This window comes from Apis laboriosa, unplaced genomic scaffold (genome assembly GCF_014066325.1).
Source record: "Apis laboriosa isolate Shangri-la unplaced genomic scaffold, ASM1406632v1 scaffold40_cov151, whole genome shotgun sequence".
Taxonomy (NCBI): domain Eukaryota; kingdom Metazoa; phylum Arthropoda; class Insecta; order Hymenoptera; family Apidae; genus Apis; species Apis laboriosa.
The window spans coordinates 4,624,188-4,651,073 of record NW_025223180.1 but is presented as its reverse complement, the minus strand read 5'-3'; the positions used below and the strand labels follow the sequence as shown (position 1 = coordinate 4,651,073).

Sequence of the window (26,886 nt, the reverse complement as noted above, 5' to 3'; positions counted from 1 at the left end):
CCGATAAAACTATCGTTGAAATACATAAACCACCAGCTACAAACGTTCGATTCACGGCCTCGTTCAGAAGCCATTGGATATCTTGTTATAGTTTAGAATCGTGTAATCGGGGAGGGGGGCGCGTTTTTAACGTTCTATCGATTCCTCTGTGCAATTTTAATTTTCCTCGAAAATTCTATTACATTTTTATCTCCATCTACTCCACACCGTTGTACAAGGAACTAAGATTACTAAGATTAAAAATAAGATAACTAAGATTAAAGAAAGACATTTATCACGACACGTTCTTTCTAACCTCGTCCCAATTTAAATTCGAATCCTGTATAAACGGAAAATCCAATCTTAATCGAAACCGCTGCTCTTCTTAAAAGCCAATAAACAACCTTCTCTCTATCCCCCGTACACAACAATATCGGGGCCAATCTAGTAGTACAGCGGCCTATCTGGGATCGAGATTTGTGTATCCTTACGTGTTCCCGTCGCACGATCGAGCACGTGGACGTGCTCGCGCGGGAACCGAACCTTCGAACCTGGACCCCTCCCTCCCTCCCTTGTTGCACATATAAAGGCCGGTTGCGTGAGGTGCTGCACACCCGTTTGAGCGAAGAGAACACAGTCGGCCAAAGAGGGGAATGATGAGAGCGGAAACGCGGCAATAGGGGGAGGGGGAAGGTGAGGGGTAATAGTGCCCTTAATACCGGAGCAGGAGTTCAAAGGTGGACCCCGCAACAACGCATCTAATTACTTGCTTCCTCCGTGGTCCGTGGCACAGCGAATTTACATCTTGTTTGTTCAAGCACCTGTAGCAAGCTATATACCATCACCATCACCACCACCACCATCCATCCACCCACCCACCCACCCTATATCCCCCCTCCTCGGTCCCCCATCCTCCGATCTAGATTGGATACTGCCTATAAACAAGCAATTGCCTTTGACTCTGAATGCCCTGCTGGCTGCAGAAAGTCTAACCACCACACAGTGGAGTAGCAATATCTTGCGCAGGTTCGTGTCCGTACCCGCCAGTTACCATCGTTCTATACACACTTTTAGGCCTATCGTGAGATTCGTGATCCGATCTGTGCACGGAATAGCAGATTGTTGAAACACGGAATTGTAGGATGCGTGCCCTGTGTCACGTTATCAGGAGTCCTCGCGTGATCACGATCGTTTAATTACTTTGGTCACGAATTAAATTCAAAGTTCAAGGGCGAACGTTGCTCAGGGCACGTTATTATGGGTAATCAAGATATTTCTTTTCGTCATATATAATGTAATAAAAGATGGAGAATCGTTTATGAAAATCGTTGTTCTCCGGCTGATTATTCAGGATTAAAAAAAAAATTGGCGATGGATCGGAAGTATGGATGAAAGAAGGATCCTGTCTCAAAAATGCAAGATTCGTTTTAAATGAAAATTTCGATTTTGTATTCTCTTTATTCTCATATAATTTTTCTTTCGGATTATTATAGTATATAATTCCTGTTAATCTGAATAATTAACAATTTTTAAAAATTAAAAATAGAGAATATCGAGGGAACAATTTTTTTTACATCTCGACTTCTATAGAGCAAAGAATTTGTCTTCTACCATTTCTTGCACTATTTCTTCTCTTTCAATCGATCGAAAATAACGTTTTGATAGCATTCGTATCGAAAAATAAAAATTATTATTTCACGAATAACGAAATAAATTTATAATAACGCGTATCGATTACGGATGAGTAATTTTGATTAAAAAAAAAAAGATTACGAGAAGACGAATAAAGCTTTTTGGTAATGTAGACCGCAAATGAACAAAATCCTTGCCAGCGGCTTATTTTCCGACCAACCCTTTAGTTTCGCCCCTCAAGGAGCGGTGAAAGCTCTTAGCAAATGTAACATCAATGAAGCTTCGCGCTCGAGCGAAGACGCGCATTTTCTTTATTTCTATATCTTTTTTTCTTCTTTCTTTTTTCTCCTCTTCGACGACACCGAGAAAGAAATTATTTCTAGCTAGGTGGATATATATATATATTCTTCTTTCGTTTCTACCGATCATAAATCTCCATAAGTATATTCCATCTGATCTATTCAACTTATTACTCGCTTCTCCACGTCGATCTATCAATCTGTTCATATTTTATAATTTTTATTTCCATGAGCGTACGAATTTAAAAACGAATATTTCAATAATTAAATAATATCAACCGAATCTTGAAACGTGAATTTCTTTTTCTTGGCTTGCAATTTTTAATTTAAACAAACATTTGCCCCAATCGAAGCTACAGCTATTATTACGTTTCGTCATCAATTACGAAGTTCAATGGAAGGAGGCGGCGAGTCTCGGATTAATATTCCTAAAGAGCAACTCTTCGCAGATCAGAAGGGCAGACTAACAGCGCGCCACGCTCGGAGACAGAGTGTAATCAGCGTGAAATGTTTCTTTCACGACGATCTTGCTCATACATTTGATGCAGCCCATGTACTTTTGTCCGGTGGAGCGTGACAGTGGCGTAGGCAAAAAAAAAAAAAAAAAAAACAAAAATAACGAAAAAAACGGTTATATCGGTTCTGCGTTCCCGATCATTATCGCCACGCGTTCTTTCTATTTTCGTTCCATCTAAAATTTCAATAACACGCGAGCGCCAACGAATGATATATGACGAGGCTAAATCCACTTTCAGGGGAGGAAATCTGCGTTTTCGAATAACGGGGTCGAATAACAGGGGAATTTAATAAAGAGCGAAGGAAAAATAATCCGGTATTAACTCTCGAGTTTTCTTCCAATTCAAAACAACAGCCGCGCACTAAACGACTTTCTATCGTTGCCTCGATCGATGAGCGTATGCGCGTACGGGATTTATCGAGTGGTGTTCGACGCGAGCAGAAACGTATACAAAACGTGTACGATTGTTCGATAATGTTATGAACGGTTATCGGCGTTCCCGACACTTTTTATGCCAACGATCCGCTTGATTTTTGCCTCCTCTGTTTTTTTTTTTTTTTTTTTTTTTTTTTTTTTTTTTTTTTTTTTTTACATTCGTCGAATCTATGCGATCGACTCGCGTCGAGTGTAAAACCTACGATGAATAATTGAGAATTTTGCGACAAGAGGAGACGGATTTATTTTCGATACTTTTTGAGTTATCACGCGTAAACTGTGCGAAAAAAAAAAAACTGTCAAAAATGGATCTGCCTCGTGATAAAAAGTAACTTTACATCGCATGGTGTATAAGCTAGATTTAGATATCGATAGAAAACAAAAAATTTATAATAGATTTTTAGTAGCTTGTTTTGTGTACAAAAAACATTTTTATTTTCCTCTTGCGTTCAAGAAAGAAAATTATATTTTTAATAATATGTCAATAAACCAATAAATTGTGAAATTATTTAAACAACAAAAAAAATGATCTTTCCTTTTGATATTTTTCGATATAAATTGGAGACAGTTATTAAATTTAAAAATCTATATTTTATAAATTAGAATTATTAATTATTCTTTTAACAATTAATTATTGCTTTTCAATTACCCATTGTTTCAATATTTTATAAGCGCTGCCTTTGCGTGCGAGCTACGCCAATGCCCGACTACTTTCTCTCTCTTTCTCTCTCTCTCTCTCTCTCTCTCTCTCTCTCTTTCTCTCTCTCTCTCTCTCTCTGTTACATTTTTATATCCCGAAATGTAAATACGCGTATTGGACGTGGCAAGATGCGGTCACTTCCATTAGACCAGGCGCAGAAGTTGCAAACTATTAACGAGAAAAAGTTTATCTTTGATCCGTTCTTTATCTTTGATCCTCCCCCCTCAGCTTTGAAACGGGTATGAAAAGAAGAGTAATGGTCGATAAGCCACTTATCATTTTCTCTGAAGCCTCTCGTCGCTTTATGCTTAATTTTTTAGCATGTGTCCGTGTTAAAAGTAGAAAAATATGCAAATTCATGTCCGGGCCGGCTATTAGCGACGAAAATTAGTCGGCGTTACACCGACGCGTGTGCGAACGATGAGCCCATGACGGGGAGTTACAGTGAAATCATTAACCTGAATTGACTGCACGAACGTGAACTCGATTCGGCCATAATCTCGGCCGGCCAAACACATGACTTCCAATCACATTAATGCAAACGGGGGATGCACCTAAATCATCGCAATATATAGAATAATAAATTCCAGAACGGTCAATGGATTTCGTTTTCCATCCGGGGGCCACACCACGCGTATTCGATATAGAACGATGATAAAAAAAAAAAAATATCACAAATTTGACAGACTCAGGAAACAGTTATTTTTCATTCGTGTTCAACATCGATCGTCCTTTCCAATTCCAAATATGACCGCACGTATGATCTTTCGTCGGGGCTAGAATTCAATTGTCATTCGTTAATTAACGCGAATAAGTAATGATTTTCCCCCTTTCTCGAATGAATATTGTATTTAACCCGTGACCGTTCGAATCACGGGGGTGATATTTAACGAACAGACATTTGGGAAACGGACGTCGCGCGAAATGGATGGAAAAGGTAAAAGGTCAGAGAGATGGAGGGGAAAAAAAAATGAAGAAGAGAAAGGTATACGTAGATGGAATGCAAAATGGAGTCACCGGAGGAAATTATGCAATATATATTACCTAAACGCGAGACGCGTTAACCAATTATCACGTATAATTATCATTTCGTATTTTAACACTTCGTATCGTATTTTCAAGCGATTCGACAAAAATAAAATCGCGTTGGACGCGCCATTGAAAGAATGATCAAATCGAATGATTAAATAATTCTATGACATGATTCTAGACGTATTTGCGATAAATTTTTACAATTTCATAAATAAGCAAATAATATTGACGCTTTCAAGATAATGAATCTATTATTTCATTGGATTCATTTATGCCTTTCGAAGTGATCGAAACAAAAAGAAAAAATGTACATTAGAGATACGAGTTTGGGATCGGATTGGCGATGAACTCGTTTCAAGTTAAAGTTCTACAGAAGCCTGTATAGCTTTACACTTTGTTAATCGATCATATAGCCGCAGGTTTCGATTAGAGTTTAAGTAGATCATGCCTATCATGCACAGACGCGGCGTACGATGGAATAGAACTTCGTTTATTAGTACGAAATTTTCGTTTTAGCCCCATTAACTGAATTCCTGATCATCGAATCCACTTATCTCTTAACGCGAGCTTCTATTATTTGAACGAGAAATTGTAGATAGTGATGGAAATAATTGAATTACTAATGCATTCTAGAAACAAAATTCGGAAGCTAAATAATCATCGATTATCGATGAAACCCCTCCCGATTTCCTCGAACGACGAATCAAAAATACAAATTACTCTCGATTATCATTATCAATACTCGCAACAGGTCATTCTTTCAAAAATTTTAACCAAAAAATTTCATGGTTCAAAAATTCGAATCTCCTCGAATTCTTTTTCTTTTTGTTTCGCATCCCCGATTTTCGTGTTATAACGATTTAAAAAAAAAAAAAAAAAAAAATCACGGGACAATTACGCGGTCAGAAGAAGGCCGTATCCCAAAGTTGAACAACGCGCCGTTTTAAATATCTCCGCTGCGGGGCGGTAATTCTAAGATCGATCGTCGGTTAATCTGATTTCCACGCGAAACGATATTTCATTTTCCAAGCGAGTGGCTTTCCGCGATCCTCCTCGACGCTCGCTCTTCCATCCGTCGCTGTTGAATTCTAATGCGGAAACTGACACGCGAATACGTCTGAAGAAGTTCCACCGCCCTGGAAGAACTCGGGGAGTTTCGTTGAGAAACGGAATTAAGACGTTATAGAAATGGATTAAGGAGTTTAATTAAGTTGATTCAACGAGCGCGCCACAAAATTTCACGTCCCTCTCCCCTCCCTCCCCGATACCAGAATCTACAGATTACTTCTTATCGCCGATTTGTCGCGTATCTAGAATTTTACTATTCACTTTTCCACCACGTTTAACGTTGACGGCGTTTCGTTCGTTTATTTTAAGAGGAGAAGAGGGAAGAAGAGGGAACAATAAACGAAACGAGAATATTTGAAAATCTTGCAATATATGGGACAAATTTTGGTTAGTAACTTTAAAAAAATTGCTTGTATATAAAACTATCTAATAGAAAAAAAAATAGACTTTCAATAATTATTTTTAGCTTAAAATAAAATACTTTAGTTAACAACGAATAAGATTAATAAATAATATACAATTGATTCATTGTTGTTTTATCAATTCTGTTGAATGCAAGAAAGGAATTGCATTCTTTCGCACTTCAATTCGTTTTCAAGTAACGTTACACGTAATAACTCAAAAACTACGAAGAAAAATAAAATGGATCCTAGTCCCCCTTCCCGTTGCAAGATCTTCGCCTATTTTACGATCGCCATCCTTTCCTCCCTGGTGACATATATATCCACGAAAACGCTTAAATGCGACCCAACGAAATTACAATCGGTTCGAATGCCTGAAGGAAGGCAATTTCGGCAATCTCGTAGTGAAGGTTTCCGCGATACACACGTTGTATGTAGGCTTTTCGTCTATCCCGCGTGACGTGAAGGAATATCTTCGACGTTTGGTTCGGTTGAAGCTAATCTAAAAACGATGGCGATGCTACCTGTGTAACGATCACGGATTTTCTTTTCGGTTTCCCCGATTTACCGGCCGTTATATCCTCTCCCTGAACGATTTCATCTTATATCCACCGGGATTAGAGAACCTCTGTCCCTGACCGTTTCATTACTCATCCTACACGTTCCCTGGAAACTCTACGTGTTCGTTCTGTTTGTCGCCCGTTTTCTCTCTCTCTCTCACTCTCTCTCTCTCTCTCTCACTCTCTCTCTTTCCCCGACCCGTATCATCACTCGTCGTTCGTTCTCCCTTTCTTTCGTCCTCCTTTTTTCTTTCTCGTTTTTTCTCTCCTCTCTTTCACTCTCTAGCACTTTTTTCTTTTTTTTTCTTTTCTTTTCTTTTCCTTTTTTTTCTCTTTTTTTTTTTTTTATATTCCACGGTTTCTTTTCCTCTCTCCGACTTTTCCGCGTCGCTCTCTTTCTCTCGGTCGCGCCGACAGTTCGCAATATTGTAATGCGAGGCACAATGTGATGCACCCGAAGAGATACGATAAAGAGTGGGAGTGCATCGAGCTTAGAGAAAGATTAAAAAAGGGAGTAATATGTCTTGCGGGATATTTCGCGAATAACGAAGCGAGAGGACTGTACACACGAGATATTTCTTAAGTGAAATTAATTGATCGATTCGTTGCGCAAACGATCTTTCCTCGCAGTTTAATGGCTATTATGGATATTAAATCGACCGTTATCTCAACGATTTGAAAATTGAAAAATTGGCATCACGGAAGTATAAATATGCTTTTTTAAATATGTACTTTCTACACACGGTTCAAACAAAAAACGTTAAATTAAAAGTAATTCGGCATAAATTGACTCGATAATATAAAATTTATAAAGACATATGAATCGATATATTGATCGTGCAATTGTAATTCTTTGAAATTAATTACGTCACAATTTCGATATTCGTTTTACAGTAATTGCAACGGTATATTTATAAAATAATTCGAATTTATATATATATATCTATTAATAATCTGTTGAAGGATTTCTTTTTTTTTTGTCCCGTTTAAATGAATAAATTAAACGAAGATTAATATTAAATTAAACAGCGAAAGATCCTTCAAGAAATTGTTTCCCTGTGATTCGAGACTCGAAACACTCGAAACTTGTTCGTAGAAAGGAAGTTTCTTGAATAAATCAAAATTTCCGCCAAGAGACAAACAAGAGAAAGAAGAATAAAAAGCATGCAAACGGACAAATCCTTTAAACTCGATTTAATAAACCTCTCGACGAGGACGAAAGAAAAGTGAAAGAATAAAGGAAATGAGCGAAAGAAAGCGGAAGCTATAGGATAATATTATTCCTTTCCGATTGTCCCCCAACGTTTTCTAACGACGTCCAACAATAACAACGTTATACCGTCTTTGCAACCGATGACAATAACGATTCGGGTATCCTCACGGGCATGCACCCTGAATTGACAGAGTGCGGTTTCCGCTCTTGTTTCCTCGTTGCCGTTATCGTTTGCTCCAACGGTCTTCGTTCCCGTGACGTAAGAATCGTTTCAACCACATTGCCCGAGTTTAGACATGGTTTACAACAAGGAACGATATAACGATGAACGAAGAAGAAGAAGAAGAAGAAGAAGAAGAAGGAGAAGAAGAAAAAGAAAAAGAGGAAGAGGCGTTTCCATCGATTTCTTATTTTTACTTACGCCAAAGAGATAGCTCATCCTGTAAATGGATCAAGTGCACGGAACGTTTCCTTCGATCCGACTAGTATCGATAAAAGTTCGACACCAGTTGGAAAGTTTGGGTTGCGCTTTCTATGCTGCGCTCGAAGCGCATCCCTTTGAGATTTGTTTCGTTTTCTGATTAGAGTCTGGCGCACAGGCGAAAGTAGCCACTTTAAAAGGAAACGAAATCGGATCGATGTATCGGAGGAAGAAGGAAGAAGGGAGGGAAAACGCGACGGATAACGAAGTTTTTCGAGGACGACGTCGAGAACGCGATCCCGGTGCTTAATAAACCATCGAAAGCAAGGAAAGTTGGCGGATCTCTCGAGGAATCTCTCGTCCGTCCTCCCTCCCTCCCTCCCTCTTTGTCCGTATTCGAACAGGTTTAGAAAGGGGCAAAGAGACTGTATGGAATACGTAAACTCATCCGGGGGAAAAATTTCTGGATTCGTGATCGTGTCAAGGAAAATCTTCGCGCAGTGAAGAATGCTCGAACTTGGCGGAAATAAATTAGGAGAGGAAGGTTGGTCAAGTGGTGAAAAAGGAAACGGGGAATTTAAAAAAGCAGGGAGAGCGTGGAAGCGAATACGGACGGATGGTTTGCTCGCAATGGGCCCGGCAAAATTTGCCAAGCGGCCAAGAGAAAATCGCGATGATTATACGGGTCGCGCGGCGCGATGCGACGCGATGCGCGAGAGAAATGAGAGAGAAAGGGGGGAGGAAGAGAGGAAGAAAGGAAGAGGGAAAAAATATTCCATAAAGCGTAATGGAGGGCTCGCAAATATTTATCTTTGGGTAGGTCGGGAGCTGCGGGAGAAGCGCAAAGAGCCATGCGAAAACGTTCCAAGCCGGATGGCTCTTGTCGCGGCACAGAAACGTGGAAAGTTCTCCTGACACGATTATGGCGCTCGGTGACCAGAAATAATTTCATTAGTCGCCCCGTAAACTCATCTACCAGTTCGTAAAGAAACCATACGCGTGGGAAACACGTACTTGGGCATATATAATCGCGTATCCGCGGACGCCTTAAGCCCCTTCCACGCTCCCACGAGAACTCTAATCACGGCTACTTAAGTTCCCGTTGCATACACGTGTACATGGAGAAACGGGCGCCTCTATCAGCATCCGCGTCAACTATGCGAGTGCACGCCGCCCGTTCTGTGTCGGAGACCGAATGAAATGATTCGCGCCACCGAGTATACTTGTTAATGAGCGAAACGCTTTCCACGCTTCACGGATATTCCGCTTCGATGTATCTTCTTACTGGAGTGGATTGTCCGAAAAAAAACGTTGCTCCAACTTTTTTCTCTTTTTTTCGAGTTCTTTCTGATTTTTCAGAAGTAGCAAAATAGAGAATCGAAAATTTGTTCACCCGCGGAAAATATGTAGAGTAATATATCGAATATCCGCGTGACGCTAATCTTACGCAGGAGCAAGAACGAGACGAGGTGCAAGAAAGACGGAACAAAATTTCTGACGAGCGAGCGTTTCTTCGAGGCTCGTTGCGGTTACCGAAGTTAACCACGGATATCCTAAATTTCGGTTGCATAAGCTTAGTCGCAAAAACTCTCCCTCTCTCCCTCTCCCTCTCTCTCTCTTTCTTCTGTTCCTTCTGATCCTTCTCCCCTTAACCCAGCTGGATGTCGTCTAAAAGGAACGACAAGGAAGAGAGAGAAAACAAAGAGGATTAAGGCAAGAGATCCGCAAGTGGGTGCTGTACAATCGTACGATAGAAACTGAATACAAGGGACAAAGAGATCGTAGACGCTGTTCTGGAAGGAAAGAGATCCAAATACGAGAGATGGAGGATACAAGAGAACCGTAGAACGTAACGAAAAGAGACGAGAGAGACCGAGGAGGAGGGATCTTGCAAAACATAACACAGCTGAAGCTGACACATCCTCCGCCAGTCTACTGGCTTTTCCGGAAGGTAGAAAAGGACGAGCAAATCTAGACGCTTACTTAGTGACACACGCAGCATTTTGCTGTCGGGGTTGAACTCTTCTCTCTCTCTCTCTCTCTCTCTCTTTCTCCGAAAGCCCATTCAATCCCCTCTTTCACCGTGTTAAGCCTCTATTTCACTCTTACCACCATTCTCGCATGGCATTGTATTAAACCGTGGCTCGTGTTGCGACTTGACACGAGTTATCTTGCCTGCCTTCCTTCCATCCCACTCCCTCCCACAACGTTCCCCTTTAAGCGTTCCACTCTCCCCCCACTCCTTGTCCATCCCTCATCTTCTCGTATATTTCACTTATAGAATAGATAGAACACGTTGGATCACTCGAAGAGCGATTTAAACTACGGGTCACAAATTTTTCAAGTGTTTCAAATTGATCGATCATCGATGTCCACCGAATTTCCACCCTCGGTCGCCCTATCGTTTATCATTTCGTATCATTGAATAGATGCTAATATCCTCACTCTCGATAACATCGAGCATCCAATCGCCCGCATAGATTCCCAGAAAATAAATCGTTCCCGAGAATACGTTTATATGTACCCTCCAAACACCTCGCGCGTGTCTCACAAACCCCCCTTTTATACGCGAACAGAATTTCTGGGAATATGGATTTTGACGCGGAGAAGTTCTTTCAAATCCTTTATTGGACTCTGTGTCCTCCGTGTGTTCGCCGTGACGAGCCCCTTTCTCGTTTCTGACCTGTTGTCGAGTTTCAAGATGAGCTCCCTTAACTGTCAGCAACCGCTTTCAACCCTTATCAGACGCATCTGATTCTGACACGCGATTCGAATTTTCCGCTTTCCCGTCGCGCCGTCGTCCGGGATCTTTAAGATCGTAACGTAGCTTATTACACGCGTTCAAGAATCCCCAACTTGTCAACATTCACGAGCACGGAATCCCAGACCACTTGCAAAAGAAGAGGAGAGCGGATCGTTCGGAGGGATATTTTGTCACCTTGTCGGTTAACGAGACGTTTCGCAACGTCTTGAGAATGTCGTTAAAATTAACGGTTAAGAACGATTATTTTCGAGTATGGCCGGTTGTAAATAGGAAGGGGGGGAGACCGATTAAAAAGACGAATCCTCGTGACTTTTTCAGCCGGCGCAAACTATGAGCACCTTCACGATGAAACGGTGCACACAATATCTCGAATTAACGAGGCTCTTCTGTGTATACAGGTATTATTACGAGTCTAAGTAATGCGACGCGTTTAAGCCCGCAGTTACGTCAGCCATGCAAAAATCTTTTGTTTTCGCCTTCAAGCGTTTATCTGCGCAACGTTTAATGACGTAACGTTCCAAGTTTTTAATTAACGGTTACGAGATACATTTACACGCCAGTGAGTCAATTCTTTCGTCCGTTAACCTTTTTTTCCTTGCCTATTTTTTTATTCCCTTCTCCTTTTCTTTTTTTTTCTTTATTTCTTTTTTTTTTTTTTTTTGAGAAAATTACGAGAGCAAAGTTGCAACGGTTACAACAACTGGTCGATGGTACGTGAAACAGACGTTGCACGATCGTCGCTTACGTATTTATATGCTCGCGATACTGTAACACGAGCGAAATCAGCAAGAAAGAAAAAGTGGCATAGTTCTCGCGAGAACAGATGATATTTTTCTCGGTTGAAACTTTTCTTTAGAGACGGTGGACCAATTTTTCTTCAACCCCAGCGACCGCATCATTCCGTACGCTGAACCGAGCGTTATTCTCTTGACGGTGAGGCAAAAGCGTACATCGAAGCTAATGGCGCGATTCTCGCCGATTCGTCTCCACCCCGACACGTTTCTCCTTCCTATACGGCTTTTCCTTTTTCCTTATTACCGCTTTCCGCGCATTTCAATTTAACGTATGTAAATTTCGAAACAGAAAAATCCCCACCATATTTACTCTTCCGCGAACAATCGATTCCTTTATGATTTTCTATCCTATCCAGATTACCAACTAAAACTTTGGGTAACCCAACCCATCGTTTTATATATTTTATTTTTCGTCAAATTACGAATTCGTGACAGATTCTCAGAACTCTCTTCGAAACATCTCAGTTATCAAATTGTTCGCAAAAAATAAATACCTTATTAAATTCTTATTGGCATCTTGTACGAAGACGTAGAATATTATTACGCGATATATACGATGATGACCTTGAAGAAGAATCGCCTTTTACAACGCATTAAGCAAAGCGATAAGGGAATAGATTCTATGAAATGCTCCATAATCTCTGAATGACGCCTTTATGTTTCATGTGATGTATAAAAATATCTGTCACTGGCCGAAACGGTGAGGGGTTTGCATTATTTCTCCGGCAACCCGTGCGAGAAACACGCGACCGATGCACAAGCGGTTCACTTATTTATCGTGGCCCCGAGCAAACTGATCGTGAAACATGTTGTGAATTTTTCACGGGAAGATCGTTCTCTCCAATCCTCCCTCTTCCACCCCGCCCTCCGCTCCACCCTCCACCACATACCCTTTAGAAATTCCTACAAAAGGCGTAACACCAGCAACCTCGATTCCCGTTTAAAAAATTGAAAGACTATTTTCTCCGTGGTTCTCGAGCGCCTCTCGAAATACACGTTGGTTGAACGGTGCGGAACAAGATGTTGTCTCTGCCGTTTGTGCTTTTACTCTTTCGTCAATTCTCGCCAGCCATTGGGTTCAACATTCTCGGAATTTGTCCCAGCGCGAGCTACAGCCACCAGCAACCCTTTCAAGCATTGATGAAAGCTTTGGCGGCCCGTGGACACAACGTTACCATGATATCAACCATTCCGTCAAAGGTAAGTGCGATTTTTCCCTTCTCCCTTTCTTCACTCCCTCTTTTCCTTCTCTCTGTATTTCATCCCCCGTGTCATTCTCCGCGTCGTTTCGCCTCGTTTTTCGACGACACCACTTAATCGATCTCTCTCCCCCTCCATATTTTCGATTTTTCTCTCTCGATCTCTCTCGATCCGAGTGAATGGAGAAATTTTAACAGTTACGGAGTTGCAAACAGTTTTAACCATTATCGGTAAACTGCATGGCAATTTACGCGCAATACAATCGCGTTAGAAGTTGCGTCATTTATCAGAGAAAGTTGGTAAAAAAAAAGGCGCGAAGATACTTCTAACAAGATTATAACGACGGTTTAATAATTCAATAATATCACCGTAGACCGTGGAGAAAAGTTGGAAAAAGATATCCTGGATAGGTGTTTGACTCCGTGCTCCACTTGGGCCACGCGCACCTCTCGTGCCTTCTTCCCACGTTCACCCGCCAGTTCATTTTTACTTCTCTTTCTCTTCTTGTCTCGCTCTACTTCCACTTTTTCCCAGACCCGATCCCCTTTCGTGTCCCCTCTCCCTTACCCTCTCCATAAACTCCGGTTCAAAGTTACGCAAACTTCGTTCGGCTTCAATTTACCCTTACTAACATTTCTTCTCGTTAAACGCATCTCTTTGTGACCCGATGCTCGCCGTTCCTCGCTCCCTCTTTTTTTTTTCCCCCTCCCCCATCCGTCCCTCCCGAAAAGAAATCAACAATTCGACGATAGATCGAGTAAATCGAGAATTTTCGAGAGAGAGAGAGAGAGAGAGAGAGAGAGAGAGAGAGAGAGAGAGAGAGAGAGAAACATTGGAATTCATGATTTTATCATTAAATATTTGGAATAATGGAATTTATGATCGCCAATTTAATATGCGTATAAGAATAAGAATTGGAAAATAGAACAATCTTTCAACTTTTATATTTATAATAAGTGTGAACTTAAGAATATTCGGATCCATTTTTAAAATTTTCTTAAAACTACACTTCCAATTTTGCTACTGTAGATCTGATTAGCAGAATTTGTAATCAAATCAATATGTTTAACGATAATTTAATTATTCAAAACGACGATCATTTTAACCTATTATCAAAAGATTCGATTTAAGATTCGATTTATTGAGGAAAATAACTTTTGATATTAAATTTTGTTCTTATGTGTAGTTTTTACACATAATCGTATAAACTAATCATAACTATTGACACATAATCCGATGTGATTGACGATTAATATTCCCCACTTTATTTTTATCTAAAAAATTAACACCTAATAAACCAATCGAATATTAAAAATCTCGTTTGTTCAAAGAGTGGCACACCACAAATAAAAAAATAAACGTAATCTTGCAGAAGTCAATAAAGAATTACGAGGACGTCGATTTGTCGTTTTCCTATCGAAAACGAGATTGCACCGGTCTAAGGTAAGGTTATTTCACACGTTACAAGAGTTAATCTCTCGTAATGCTAGATCCGTTCAATTATCGATGTTTCACAGGCACATGGGGGCGTTCACCCTTTTGCACAAGAACATGCGAGAGGCGAACGAATTATGCGAGGAACAACTGTTCAGCACGGCCATCACGCACCTAATTTCGTAATACAAATATTCTCATTCTATTTAAGACGGTATATAATCTGTAGGGCGTCGACCCTACGAGAACAAAAACATTCATTTCGTAAACTCGTTAAAGCTGGTGTAGTAGTCGAAGAAAAGTGCGCCAACGCAATTTTCTGCCTTGAGCCGTAGGAAATTACCGGCGTCGCATCGACTGTTCCCCGCCATTTCCATTTAATACGGAAAATAAAAGCTGCACCGAATGAAATTATAATAATTCCATCGCGTTACAACTTTATCGATTCCAAATCACCTAATCGCGAAATCAATGGAGAGGCGTTCCTTCTTTTTTTTTTCTTTTTCTTTTTCTTTTTTTTTTTCCAGAAGAAACAAAACCTTCGACGCTGTGATTATAGAACAATTGTGGTACCAGTGCTATTACGCCCTCGTCAAACATTACAATTCACCGGTTCTCATCGGATTTTTGAGCGTCGGCAATCTTCCCTACGTGATGGACTCGGTTGGTAAGCGTAACACTTCAATAAATAATATAAAAGAAAAAGAAAAGGGAAAAAGTTAATCGAAACGGCAAAATTCGAATGCTGGAGTAGCAGCAGTCGAACGATCCGACAATCGTTGTGCTCGCTTTCTCTACGGTTTTTGTGCCCTGCTCGGTCGGAATGTCGTTAGTGAGCCGGAAATTGACGTAAATTGTCGATAAAGTAGAAAATGCGAGCAATCGGAGGTGACCACGCGTCGTAGAAAAGAATGGAATGACCCGATAGTGCTTTAACTTGTACCGATTTCGTATCAGATGAGAATTAAGGAGATACACTATCCGGCTATTCTTATTTTTAGGGAACCCGGACGATCCCCTGTTGAATCCCGACATGGCTTATCCTTTCACCAACAAAATGAGCCTGAACGAGCGTATTTGGAATATCCTCTACACAACGTGGACCAGGATATATTATAAATACTGGCATTTGCCTAGGGCGCAGATGATCGTTAACAAATGGATGCCTGACGTTTCGATCGAGGACATCGATAGAAACTTCAGTCTAGTGATATTGGGAAACAATCACGTATTCGGATATCCGAAACCGCTGCTGCCAAATGTAATCGAGGTTCATAGCCTTCAAATCACGGAGAAAAGCGAAACTTTACCCAAGGTAAATCGATCGAATTTTCTAAAATTTCTCCTAAATTTCTCCATCGAGCTAAAATCGAAAAAGAGCTCGACAATGAATCGACGCTCGCACACGTTTCATAACGTTTCCAATTCACGAATCCTCCTCCCCCTTCCTACCTATATTCGCGAGATATAAAATAAGACCGCGGTTTGATTCATCGATCGTCCGAAGAACGGATCAACAGACGATATTGCGAAACTTATATTCAGTCAACGATTACAAGTATTACTCCTTGCGGGACGCGGCAACGTTATTTCACGCAGTTTTACCACGGCAGGGGATTGAACGCTATACCGCGAGCAAGGAGAATGATTTCTCCGGGGGAAAATACATAGCGCTCTCGCAGGGTAACCGATATAGGGGAAAGTTTACCTACGGCTCGACATTGCGACGCGAAAGTAAAGGTCATTGCTATTTACCCTCGCTCTACCCACCTCCACCCACGTGACTACGAGGGAAAATATTTTTCCACGGGTATTTTCCAGCCTCCCTCGTTTTGTTTCCCCAAGACAACAGATACCTTTCAACAGATCTTTTCCCGGTGCCGTTTCTTTCGCCACCGACGATTCTTTCCATTTTGCCCAAAACTAACTAACTCGTCGCGCATCGACCACCACCCGTGGTGAATCGAGACATCGATCAAAATTATACATCCGTCCGAACAACGTTCGTCCAACATGTTTTACACCGATATCCTCCGAAATGGAATTGCGCCCGTGTCACGTGGAATTAATGCGAGACATGAGACGCAAAACGTGATCGCTGTGCCACGTGCGCGTCCACTTCGCAGGAGAAACTTGCGGTTCTGCGCAATTAATGTGCAACAACGTCTTGTATTCCGCGTGAACTGTATATACTGTACAACTTGATACGAATATTCGAACCATTTGTATCTCGTCTCTCTTTATATTGTAAAAGAAAATCGATCAAACCGAGCAAATACGCGACGATAAAAATAAAAGAAGATGGGTTTTTAGAATATAATTCTTCTTCTTCCCTGAGTCTATATTTTAATATTGGGTGATTTTCGAAGTTGGAATACGTTTCACTTTCGTATATCGTTCTCAAGGATTAAGAAATTGCCGTGTTCTTGATCGCAGGACATTCAAGAATTCCTAGACAAGGCGGAGCACGGGGCGATCTATTTCTCCCTAGGCTCGAATCTGCAAACTCATCAGTTGTCAATCGCCTCTTTGACCGCATTGTACAAGGCGCTCGGCTCTCTCAAGCAAAGAGTTCTATGGAAACACGGCGAAGACGTGGCCATTCATCCAGCCAACATCAAATTTGTGAAGTGGGCACCCCAGCAAGCGATTCTCGGTAAGGTCATCCAAGGCTAACCCTCCGCTTCCACGCGGCTCCTTTGAACGGAACATAGATTGACCGCTTCGGGATACGTTCGTTTTATTAGGCCGCCTCTTGGAAATCGTTCACGTGAACACACGAGAATCGTTATTATCCGAACGATGAAACGCCTCGATCCCCGTTAATGTGCCAATAAAAATGAAACGACACGGCTTAGTCGTGAAACGAAAAAAAAAAAAAAAAATAACATCTCTCGACGAATTTATTCCTTGATAAACCGATGAACGATGAATTGTGCTCGCTATTACATAATGCTTCCTTTGATTTCTTCCTCGAGAACGGCGAGATACAAGAATTTTCTGGGATCATGATGCTTCCTCCCTCCTTTCTCTCTCTCTCTCTCTCTCTTTACTTTTTTTTTGTCTTTCTAAGATAAGAGAAACTTCTTACGTAATTGTCCTCGTTGCCCGTAAGTACGTGTTTGTTCGTTAATTATCGCATTTTCGTTTTTGATTTACATACACAACTCGTCAAAACTCGTCGCGCGACGGTCTGTTCGTTAAACAGGATTCACAGGTAAGCAGAGGTTGGCGCAAATACTTAATGAAGTTGCCGCCGACTTTGCAGGCCCTTTCATTTGGAATGGATGTTAATTTTCTCGGGCAGCCAAGTGTTCCGTAACGACCTCGTCCACGCTCATTTTTAAATGATCAAATGTAAAGTGTGACTCATATGCGATGTAATTTCATCGCGCATTCTCTCACTCTTTCTCTCTCTCTCTCTGTCTGTCTCGAGTACAAAAATTCAACAACCCTTTGAACACATTCGTGATTCCAGAGACGGAAATCAACGGTGCGAAATGTACAATGCGGATAAAAATTTGTATCGATTAATTGAGAAACGAAGCGAGAAAGAAAAAAAGAAAAAAAAAAAGTATATCGAGCGATATCGTTGTTACAATAGTTAATTGGCACACGTGCAAGCCGGGAAAAATCTTCGGTAGTTGGAAAAATTAACGATACTCTATTGATCCGACTAAAGGATCAATTTAAACAATTCATAGAGTAACGAAAAGATAACTCGTGACACGTCGGGAAAATTCTCTCGGGAAATTTTGACAAACTAGTCCACATCGTTCGCGCTAACGCTCGATCTCGATGCAAATTCAAGCAAGGAAAACTTTTGTATACGTTGATAGACAGGTTTGTATTCGCCATTTCCCTACTCTAGAAAATCTATTAAAGGTAGAAGAATATAAGTGGACGCCTTACAAATAATGAAAATTTCGATTATCGCGTAGTTTTGAAATTCAATGCGACGAATGAAACATTCCTATCATCGTTTCAATGACCTGATTATTGATAACGTTTTGGGATTAAAAAAATGATGATTAATAAAAAATCATAGATCTTATTTGAATACGGAATTTAATTTGAAGAAATTTTCCTTGTAAAATTATACGATTATATATCGATATTGTAACTATACTATATATCGTTATAAACGAGATGATAAAATACGCGATTCTTATTTCAATACTATTATTCCACTGTCTACTCCCTTTGAAATTCTACTCTACCTTAAATCTTGAAATTTGTAATAACTCTGGGGAAAGGATAATCTATAAGGGCGCTGCTTTATTTCACCCAAGATCCGCGATACTAACGTTACACTTTTATACACAGCACATCCGAAAGTGATGGCCTACGTGATGCAAGGTGGATTGCAGTCATTGCAGGAGGCAGTGCACTACTCTGTGCCGGTAGTCGCCATTCCCTTTTTCGGGGATCAACTTTTCAACGCACGTAAAATTCTAGATGCTGGTATCGGGCTTACGTTGGACATCGATACCATCACCGAAGAATCCATCGTGCAAACCCTTACCAATGTTATAGAAAATAAAACGTGAGTGTAACCCGTTCCATAAAGATTTATGCGAATTTTCATTCGAGATTTTTTAAAACAACGGGAATACTTAATCGATGTTGTAATTGATACTATTATTACAGATATTACTATAACATCAAAGCGATGTCGGAGATTGTAAAAGATGAATTGATAAAACCAATGGATCGTGCTATTTGGAATGTGGAACATGTGATTAAATTTTCCAAATCAAAACATCTTCGTTATTACGGTCACGATATCCCGTTGATTGATTACTATGGAACAATAGTAATCCTTAGCTTGTCTTTAATTTTGATAATAAAATATTGTTGTTTGATAATTAATATTTTTCGATTTAAATATTTCTCGATTAAATATATAAGAGACCGGATTAAATTTTTTGTAAAATCGAAATATTCGAATAATTTTGATATACTCGATAAAAATAGATAATTATATTCTAAAAATTTATTATTATTATTATTAAATTCAATATATGCTTATCTTCTTTTAAATTTTCGAATAAATATTATTATAATATATAAATATCGTTTGTAAGAATTCTATTTTATTGCTTGTTGTTAAAACATTCAATGATTCAGAATGTTAAAAATATCATCAATAGATAAGAATGGAAAATTTATCCCAGTTACCATCATACGAGAAACAAAAACTATAATATCGATTATTTGAAATTATTACATTCATAGACGAGGAATTGAATATCTATTATTCCATATAACTCTCGTCATTAGAAAGAAAGTTTTCATTATGAATCCTGATGTTGACATAAATCATAGATATAAGATAAATTTATTATCATTTTATAGAACTTTATCTCATGTATTCTGAAATACCGACTTTAAAAAGAATTAGAATTCTTATGCCCTCTGTAATTTATTACATTCAGCATTTCCTATCTTTTATTAATTAAGAAAGCAAATTTTTATCTTCGATAATTTAAAACTTCTAAATTAAAAATACTCCTAAATTTAAATTTAAAATACTCCTAAATTATTCAAGAATTATTCAAAAAAAAATAGCTATTTATTGTAACCGATATAATCAATAATAAATATCGATATTCGAAATCTTATGATAAAGAAGTTGTTGTAAATTTAATTTATTAATCCAACCTACATAAGAATTAAACGATTCCTTCACAATCCCTATTTATCAAACCCGTAAATGTTTGATTTATGAATCTAGAAAATTAAAACTTTTCAAAACTAAAAATAACGGAGTATTTCCTCTTAAATGCTGTATTCTACCTCCTAAATACCTATTCTACATCCTATTCTGTATATACGGAAAATCTGACTTTTTAAATTTTTAATATCTACCAGAAACGTAGTTTTCGTACGTAAAAAACAATACTCATAAATTTTACAACCAACTAAATGTTTCTAACAAAAAAATAAAAAGATTACAATCCTATATATTACAATCTATAAAATGAAAAATAAGATTTCATACCTTTTTCTTTGACGCCTGATTGGTTTCTGAAACAAACTAAAGAAAGATTTAATAGAATTAAATAGAAAAAATTTTGATTTCGTATGATATATGCTTCTTTCTTCTTTTATTTTCTTCATAGCATATCTGTAACAACTCAGATATTGGATTAATTAAAAAACAATTTATATTATATTTATATATATAATTTTTTAAAAAGAAAATTAAATTATTAAAACATTTATGTAATTCATAAATGTTTTATTCATTTGTATCTTTTTAATACCAAAATAAAAAAAAGGAATCAATTCTATAAGAAATAAAATACTTATCGGTAAAAAGCAAACTTATTTTTTAACAATATTTTTGAAACAAATGTTTTGATAATAGGGGATAATGAAAGAAAGATGAAAAAAAAAAAAAAAAAAAGAAAAGATCGAATCAAAATAATCATCCACTCAATATAAATCCGAAAAAACCGAGAGTGGAATATTTCTTTTTTTGCAACGCTAAAATATTAAATTCACAAAAGTAATCGCGGCGAATATTTTATTATATTTGCAAATCAACAAGAAACAAAAAAGAAAAAAAAATTGAAAATATCCTTAGTAGGATATTTTGCTTATTGACGCTACTAATTTATTATTTATTATTATTAATTTATACTCACTCATGTTTCATTATATAATTCATTATATAATTTCATTATATAATGTCATTATATAATTATATTAATATCGAAATTGCAACCATATTGGAGGCTGCTATCAAAAACCACCATTCTGCAATTCTTCTTCTGCGGGTGGTCCAGAAGCATATTTCCACAATTTCAGTGGAAAGATTTTGGGCATTTTTTTTCAACGCAACACTACTATGAAAAACGCGATAATTTATTAACGCAACACTAATTGAAAAAACCGCGATGCAACAATACCGCAACACTAATTCATAGGATGAATTTAATATAAATTTATGATGAAACGAATGAAAAGCTATTTCAAATTTATTGATATTACAAATAAGATTAATAAAAAATTAAAAAAAAAAAAGTAAAATTTTTACAATTCAAGATTAAATAAAATTAAAATATTTAAAGATATATAATCGCGATATCTTTTAGGGAGGGCAACATTATAGCAAACACGATTATCATTTTATCGCAACACTAATTCAAACCGTGATTTTTTTTATCGCAACACTAATGCAAAAACCGCGATATGCCCATGTTGATTGGATGAACGATGGGCCAGCATGCAAATTGGCCAGACGATACAACATATACTACATATACTAAAACGAGCACAATGACAAAGTAGTAACAATGACTTCCCATCCTTTGAACCCTGAACAAGATCCAAGAAATGAGAAGCCATTCGTTGCAGCCCCTCTTCGCGACAGTTTGTCGAGGCCTCTTCGGTCTTCCTCCTTCGGGCGCAATGCCCGCTGAAACTTAAATCTAGGCTCGAGATTCACTAATCGTAAATCAAGAAAAAAAAAAAGAAAAAAATGACTAAATCGCGGAAACTGAGTGCACATGAACGACCAACGATCGCAATGATCATTCTCCGTACATGCGCAGAATCTCGAGCGCAACGTTCGTTTCGAAAGCAAATCACGACCGCGATCGCGAAATTCGAAAAATCGATGAGCGAAGCCAGAGACGAATGGCATAATCGTCCATTCGTCTCAGCTTTGCCCTCGATTTCTCAAATTTTATTTCCTGAAACAGGTTGTCACGCGAAAACGCGCCTACCCGACCAGAGACTGTGACAACCTGCCCGGCCCTACCTACTTACAATTAACAGACACACCAGAAGTATACTACCTATCCTACCTAGCCCTATATTTAAAAAATGGCAAAGCAGGCACACCAACACACTCATTCCACGATTCTCACGCATAATACTCGGGCGCAAATGCCTACACTAGGGAAAACGTCCCGGGACGCCTCCGACACCCGAGCTTGGCACACTACTCGCATACTCTAACTTTACGTACCATTTTCCTGAAATCGATTGACGATGGCTAGTGACCATTGCGTTTGCAATAAAAACATGCATATATCTTAATTGTAATTATCTATACTCATGATTAAAATAATATTCATGACTACTAAATGATATTATTATTTAACCAGATGATACGGTATTTGGTCATCATTGTTATAATTTAATAAAAAAAACTAATAAATTATTATTTATAATCCGGAATATTAAATAGCAAATGTAAAATTGTTATTTATAGCATGATAATTGTGAATGGAATAATAATTAATAACGAATAACGACGCAATTCCACAGCCTAATCACACACACAAAATGTGGAAAATACGTCGTGCACGATACACTAATACATCGTCAATCGCTGAAAAATTTTTATTAACTTATTAACTAGATTCATCATGCTCATTGCCTCTCCTTCACTCAAGTAGCACCTGAGCACGTGAGTGAATTCCTGGCAATAAACACGGAAGGGGTTAAACCTGAAAATCCTGAGCTAAAAAAAGTATTAGTATCTATTTCTAATATTTCTAACGGGCTAATATTTCTTAATCTGCTTGTTTTATTTCAAATTTTAATAAATCTTTATAATGAATAACTATTGATTTTAATTAAATAAAAAAATAACATATATGAACAATGAACAAGAAATTTATTTATGAAATATTTAATTATATATAATTATAAATTTATTTATGAATTAAAAATAAGAAATTATTGACTCTAGATCATTGACTCTAAATATTAATGAAAATAACCTCAGGCGATCTTTTTATCAAAGCAGATTTTCGAAAGTACTAAAGCAATGTTCAAAACTTGTGGCTTTGATTCAAAAATCTACCTGTCGCGAAATGTTTTCTTGCACAATATTTTATTACATTTTTGTACGAAAAAAGCATGAAAAACTAAATATTTTTATACTTTAAATCAAACTTAAGTTTATAATAAATAATTAAATAATTCTTTCGATGCATTATAAGGAAATAAATATTATTAAATGTAATTAAATATTACTTATCATCATGTGATAATAAACAACTATTATTATGCATCATGATTATCATTGTATATTAATTTTAATATTATCTTAAAATTTTATTTATATAATGTTAATTATTAATATTGTTTTGTTTTGTTAAAAACGCGATGTGCAAGAAAACCTAGCCTAATCTAATAAATAATACACAGACAAATGTTACTATTCACGAGTATAATAAATACCCGCGGTCACTGTACTCGTGCAAAATTCTACGTATACAACTAGTCACCCGTGTCAGTTCGGATCTTTCATCCTATGACATGATTGAATGACCAGAGGAATCAAAATGCATGCGACTCACCATTAGATGCGAAGAATCTGCGTTGTTATCACTGCTGCCATAATCCACTGCGAAGTTGTCATCAAGTAGGAGCAGGAAAGCTGTCAGAAAAAACGAAATATCGTAATTATTAAATAGAACACAGTATGTATACCAATTATTGAAAAAAAAAAAAAAAAAAAAAAAATGAAACTCTATTGGTGAAAAATATAAAAATATAATATAAAAAAGATAGTTACCTCTTCGCGTGATGGATGATCGCCTTATTTTCTTGAGAGAAGCACTCACTGATTCTACTTTGTACCGAAAATAAAAATTAAAAATAAAACGTATTAACATAATGTTTAATTTATAATCGGCGAACAAACACTGATTCTAGTTTCGCGAATGATTATTACAATTAAATTGAATAAGAGCAGCTATGCTCTAAAAAATATTAAAAACTTTACGAAACAAACACTGACTTTATCGATCGCATTGCGCGCGATCACAAAAAAAAAAAAAAAATAAATAAAATTAACGTATTAACGCAATTTAATTTATAATCGGGAAACAAACACTGACTCTAATTTCGCGAATGATCATTACAATTAAATTGAATAGGAGCAATTATGCTCTAAAAAATATTAAATATACTTTATTACGAAACAAGCACTGACTCTATCAATCGCATTGCGCGCGATCACAAAAATTTTTTTCAAAAATCCAGGAAATATGATAACAGTACCTTTAACAAAATATAAAACTACATTAATTGAAATAATAGCTTTGATTATTTAAAAATTTTAAAATAATAATAAATTCAAATTCATTAAATTTTAAAATTCAATAAAAAATCAAGATTTTAATACAAATACATAAAAATCTGAGAATTAAGAATCTATTAATTTCATTTATTTGAAAAAAAAATGATTAATTTTTCCAAAATGACAGTTTATTTCTCAAATAATGATTAAAGCAAAATCAAATAATAAAATAAAATGATAAATAAAATATGCAAAGATAATTACCTCTTCGCGTGATGGATGATCGCCTTATATTCTTGAGAGAAACACTGACTTTATCCTGTACCGAAAACGAAAATTTAGAGAAAAAAAAAAAAAAAAATAAAAGACTATTGACGCGTTCGTAATTGATATTCGGCGAACAAACACTGATTCTAATTTCGCGAATAATTATTACAATTAAATTGAATTAGAGCAGCTATGCTCTAAAAAATATAAAAAATACTTTATTACGAAACAAACACTGACTCTATCGACCGCATTGCGCTCGGTCACAAAAATTTTCTGAAAATAAATATATTAGTAGGAGATAGATCGGATATTTATTTAAAAAAATTGTTATCTTTTAAAGCTATGGAAAGAATATTTTACTCAATAAATAGTCACGCACCTGTAGCAAAGTGTTCTACTAGTTCAACTTTCGATAATAGAATGATATTCCGCGTCACGACTTCGTTTACAAAATTGTAAATTGGAGAAGGAATTTGTTCGGCGCAAAATCGTGCGATACGAAAATGTAAACCGAAAATTTCCTGGAAACGGATTACAAGAAATATAAATTATAAATCTAATGTCAATGCACAAACTATGTACGTAACAATAAGAACGATACAAAAAAAACTATCTAATTAAACGTATATTAAATATTTTTTAATAATACTTAATATATGTTTAAACAAATATAATAATTAAACAAAATTAATAATAATTTACGAATTATAATAATATATTAAATATAAATTATATAGTCACTCACCGCTTGTAGCTCCACACGTCCTATCCCCACGAGATCCAGCACTAAACTGACGCCGAACGTACTGATTCGTCGAGCGTTGGGCCGTAGCTGCTCTCTGATTGGCTGTAACAAAACGAACCTTTATTTTATATGCGCGCGCATATTAAATTAATAAAATTAATTTTATAATTAATATTAATAAAATTAATAATAAATAAAAAATATTAATATAAGAAATTTTAATTTTATTAATAATATTAATATTAATAAAAATTAATCAGATTAAAAAAACTGGAATACAATAAAAAAAATTAAAATATAAATCAATTAAAATAAAAATTTAAAAAATAAAATAAATAAATAATAATAAAAATAAAATATTATATAATAACAAATAATAAAAATAATAAATTATAAAATATAAATATATATATAAATAAATAATAAATATATATATAAACAAATAAATAAATAAAAAAAAAACAAATAAAAAAATAATTAATCTATTTTTGAAACTTACAAGGAATATAGGTTTCTTCTTAAATCAAACACAAAATTAATGTTGCACGATGTTGTTCCTACGAAATTCTCACGTAAAATAACTGCAAATTGTCAGTGCATCCCTTTATAACTTTTTCGTTAGCACCTCCGCACCAATCAGAAGAGAGCAAAATATAAAATATCATTTAGCAATAATTCAGATATATAAAATTCAATTCCATCATTCAATACATATAAAAATTATAATATATATTTATTTATAGATTAATTTATTTATTTATTTAATTATTTTCCATTAAATTGCAAAATAATAAAAGATTTCATAAATTACGATAAATTAATTTGACGTTACAACCAAAAAGAAAGCATCTTAGCTTAAATAGAATTGTTTTAGAAATAATATATAAAAATTTGAAAAACGAAATATTTATAATTAATTCGAATTATTATATACAAAATATTGACATGAAAGAATCGAGAAACATTATTCATGATTCCATACTAAATTATTTTCTATTCTCCAGGATTAAAAATAGAATTCAACGTTAATTTATACATTTACATTGTTAAACAAAATATATATATATACTTTTATTTATAAAATTACATAATGTTGCTTACATACATCGATTAATTTAAATTTATTATATATTATTTCATCTAAATTATTTATTTTCGCGAATTGTTTAACGTAGCCCAAAGTTTCTTCCAAAAAAGAAGCACCTTCGCACCAATAGGATTGTTCCACGAATCCGATTGGTGGAAAGTTGCTACCGAAAAGTTTATAAAAGGATGTAAGTGCTATTTGCAGTCACTCTACAAAAGAACAAAGAAGAAACAACATCAAGAAAAATTATTTTGATTCAATAAAGACTGCTTTTTTCCCTGTTCCCT

The 26,886-nt window shown here is 36.5% G+C and overlaps 2 protein-coding genes across 4 annotated transcripts in view; one reads left to right on the top strand and one right to left on the bottom strand.

Annotated features, from left to right (window-relative positions):
• The window catches only part of LOC122715972 (lachesin-like), a 312,154-nt gene that overhangs the window by 281,822 nt on the left and 3,446 nt on the right, over positions 1-26,886 (bottom strand). For 2 of the 3 annotated variants that reach the window (XM_043938611.1, XM_043938615.1), the window contains exon 3: positions 20,454-20,489. The exons of the other annotated variant lie outside the window; for it this stretch is intronic. The gene's annotated coding sequence lies outside the window, so the exon portion shown is untranslated. The remainder of the gene's footprint in view (positions 1-20,453; positions 20,490-26,886) is intronic. 3 annotated transcript variants of the gene reach the window in all.
• LOC122715970 (UDP-glucosyltransferase 2-like) lies at positions 11,962-19,430 on the top strand. Its single transcript, XM_043938606.1, has 8 exons — positions 11,962-13,015; positions 14,388-14,458; positions 14,533-14,631; positions 14,977-15,116; positions 15,451-15,764; positions 16,886-17,105; positions 18,776-18,995; positions 19,100-19,430. Exons 1-8 carry the CDS (start codon positions 12,836-12,838, stop codon positions 19,428-19,430), a joined length of 1,575 nt encoding a protein of 524 aa, XP_043794541.1. The 5' UTR covers positions 11,962-12,835.

Coding starts and splice junctions, on each gene's coding strand:
- LOC122715970 (XM_043938606.1), top strand. CDS start 12,836: ATGTTGTCTCTGCCGTTTGTGCTTTTACTCTTTCGTCAATTCTCGCCA. Junction 15,117..15,450: donor CTACGTGATGGACTCGGTTG/GTAAGCGTAACA, acceptor TCTTATTTTTAG/GGAACCCGGACGATCCCCTG. Junction 15,765..16,885: donor AAAGCGAAACTTTACCCAAG/GTAAATCGATCG, acceptor TCTTGATCGCAG/GACATTCAAGAATTCCTAGA.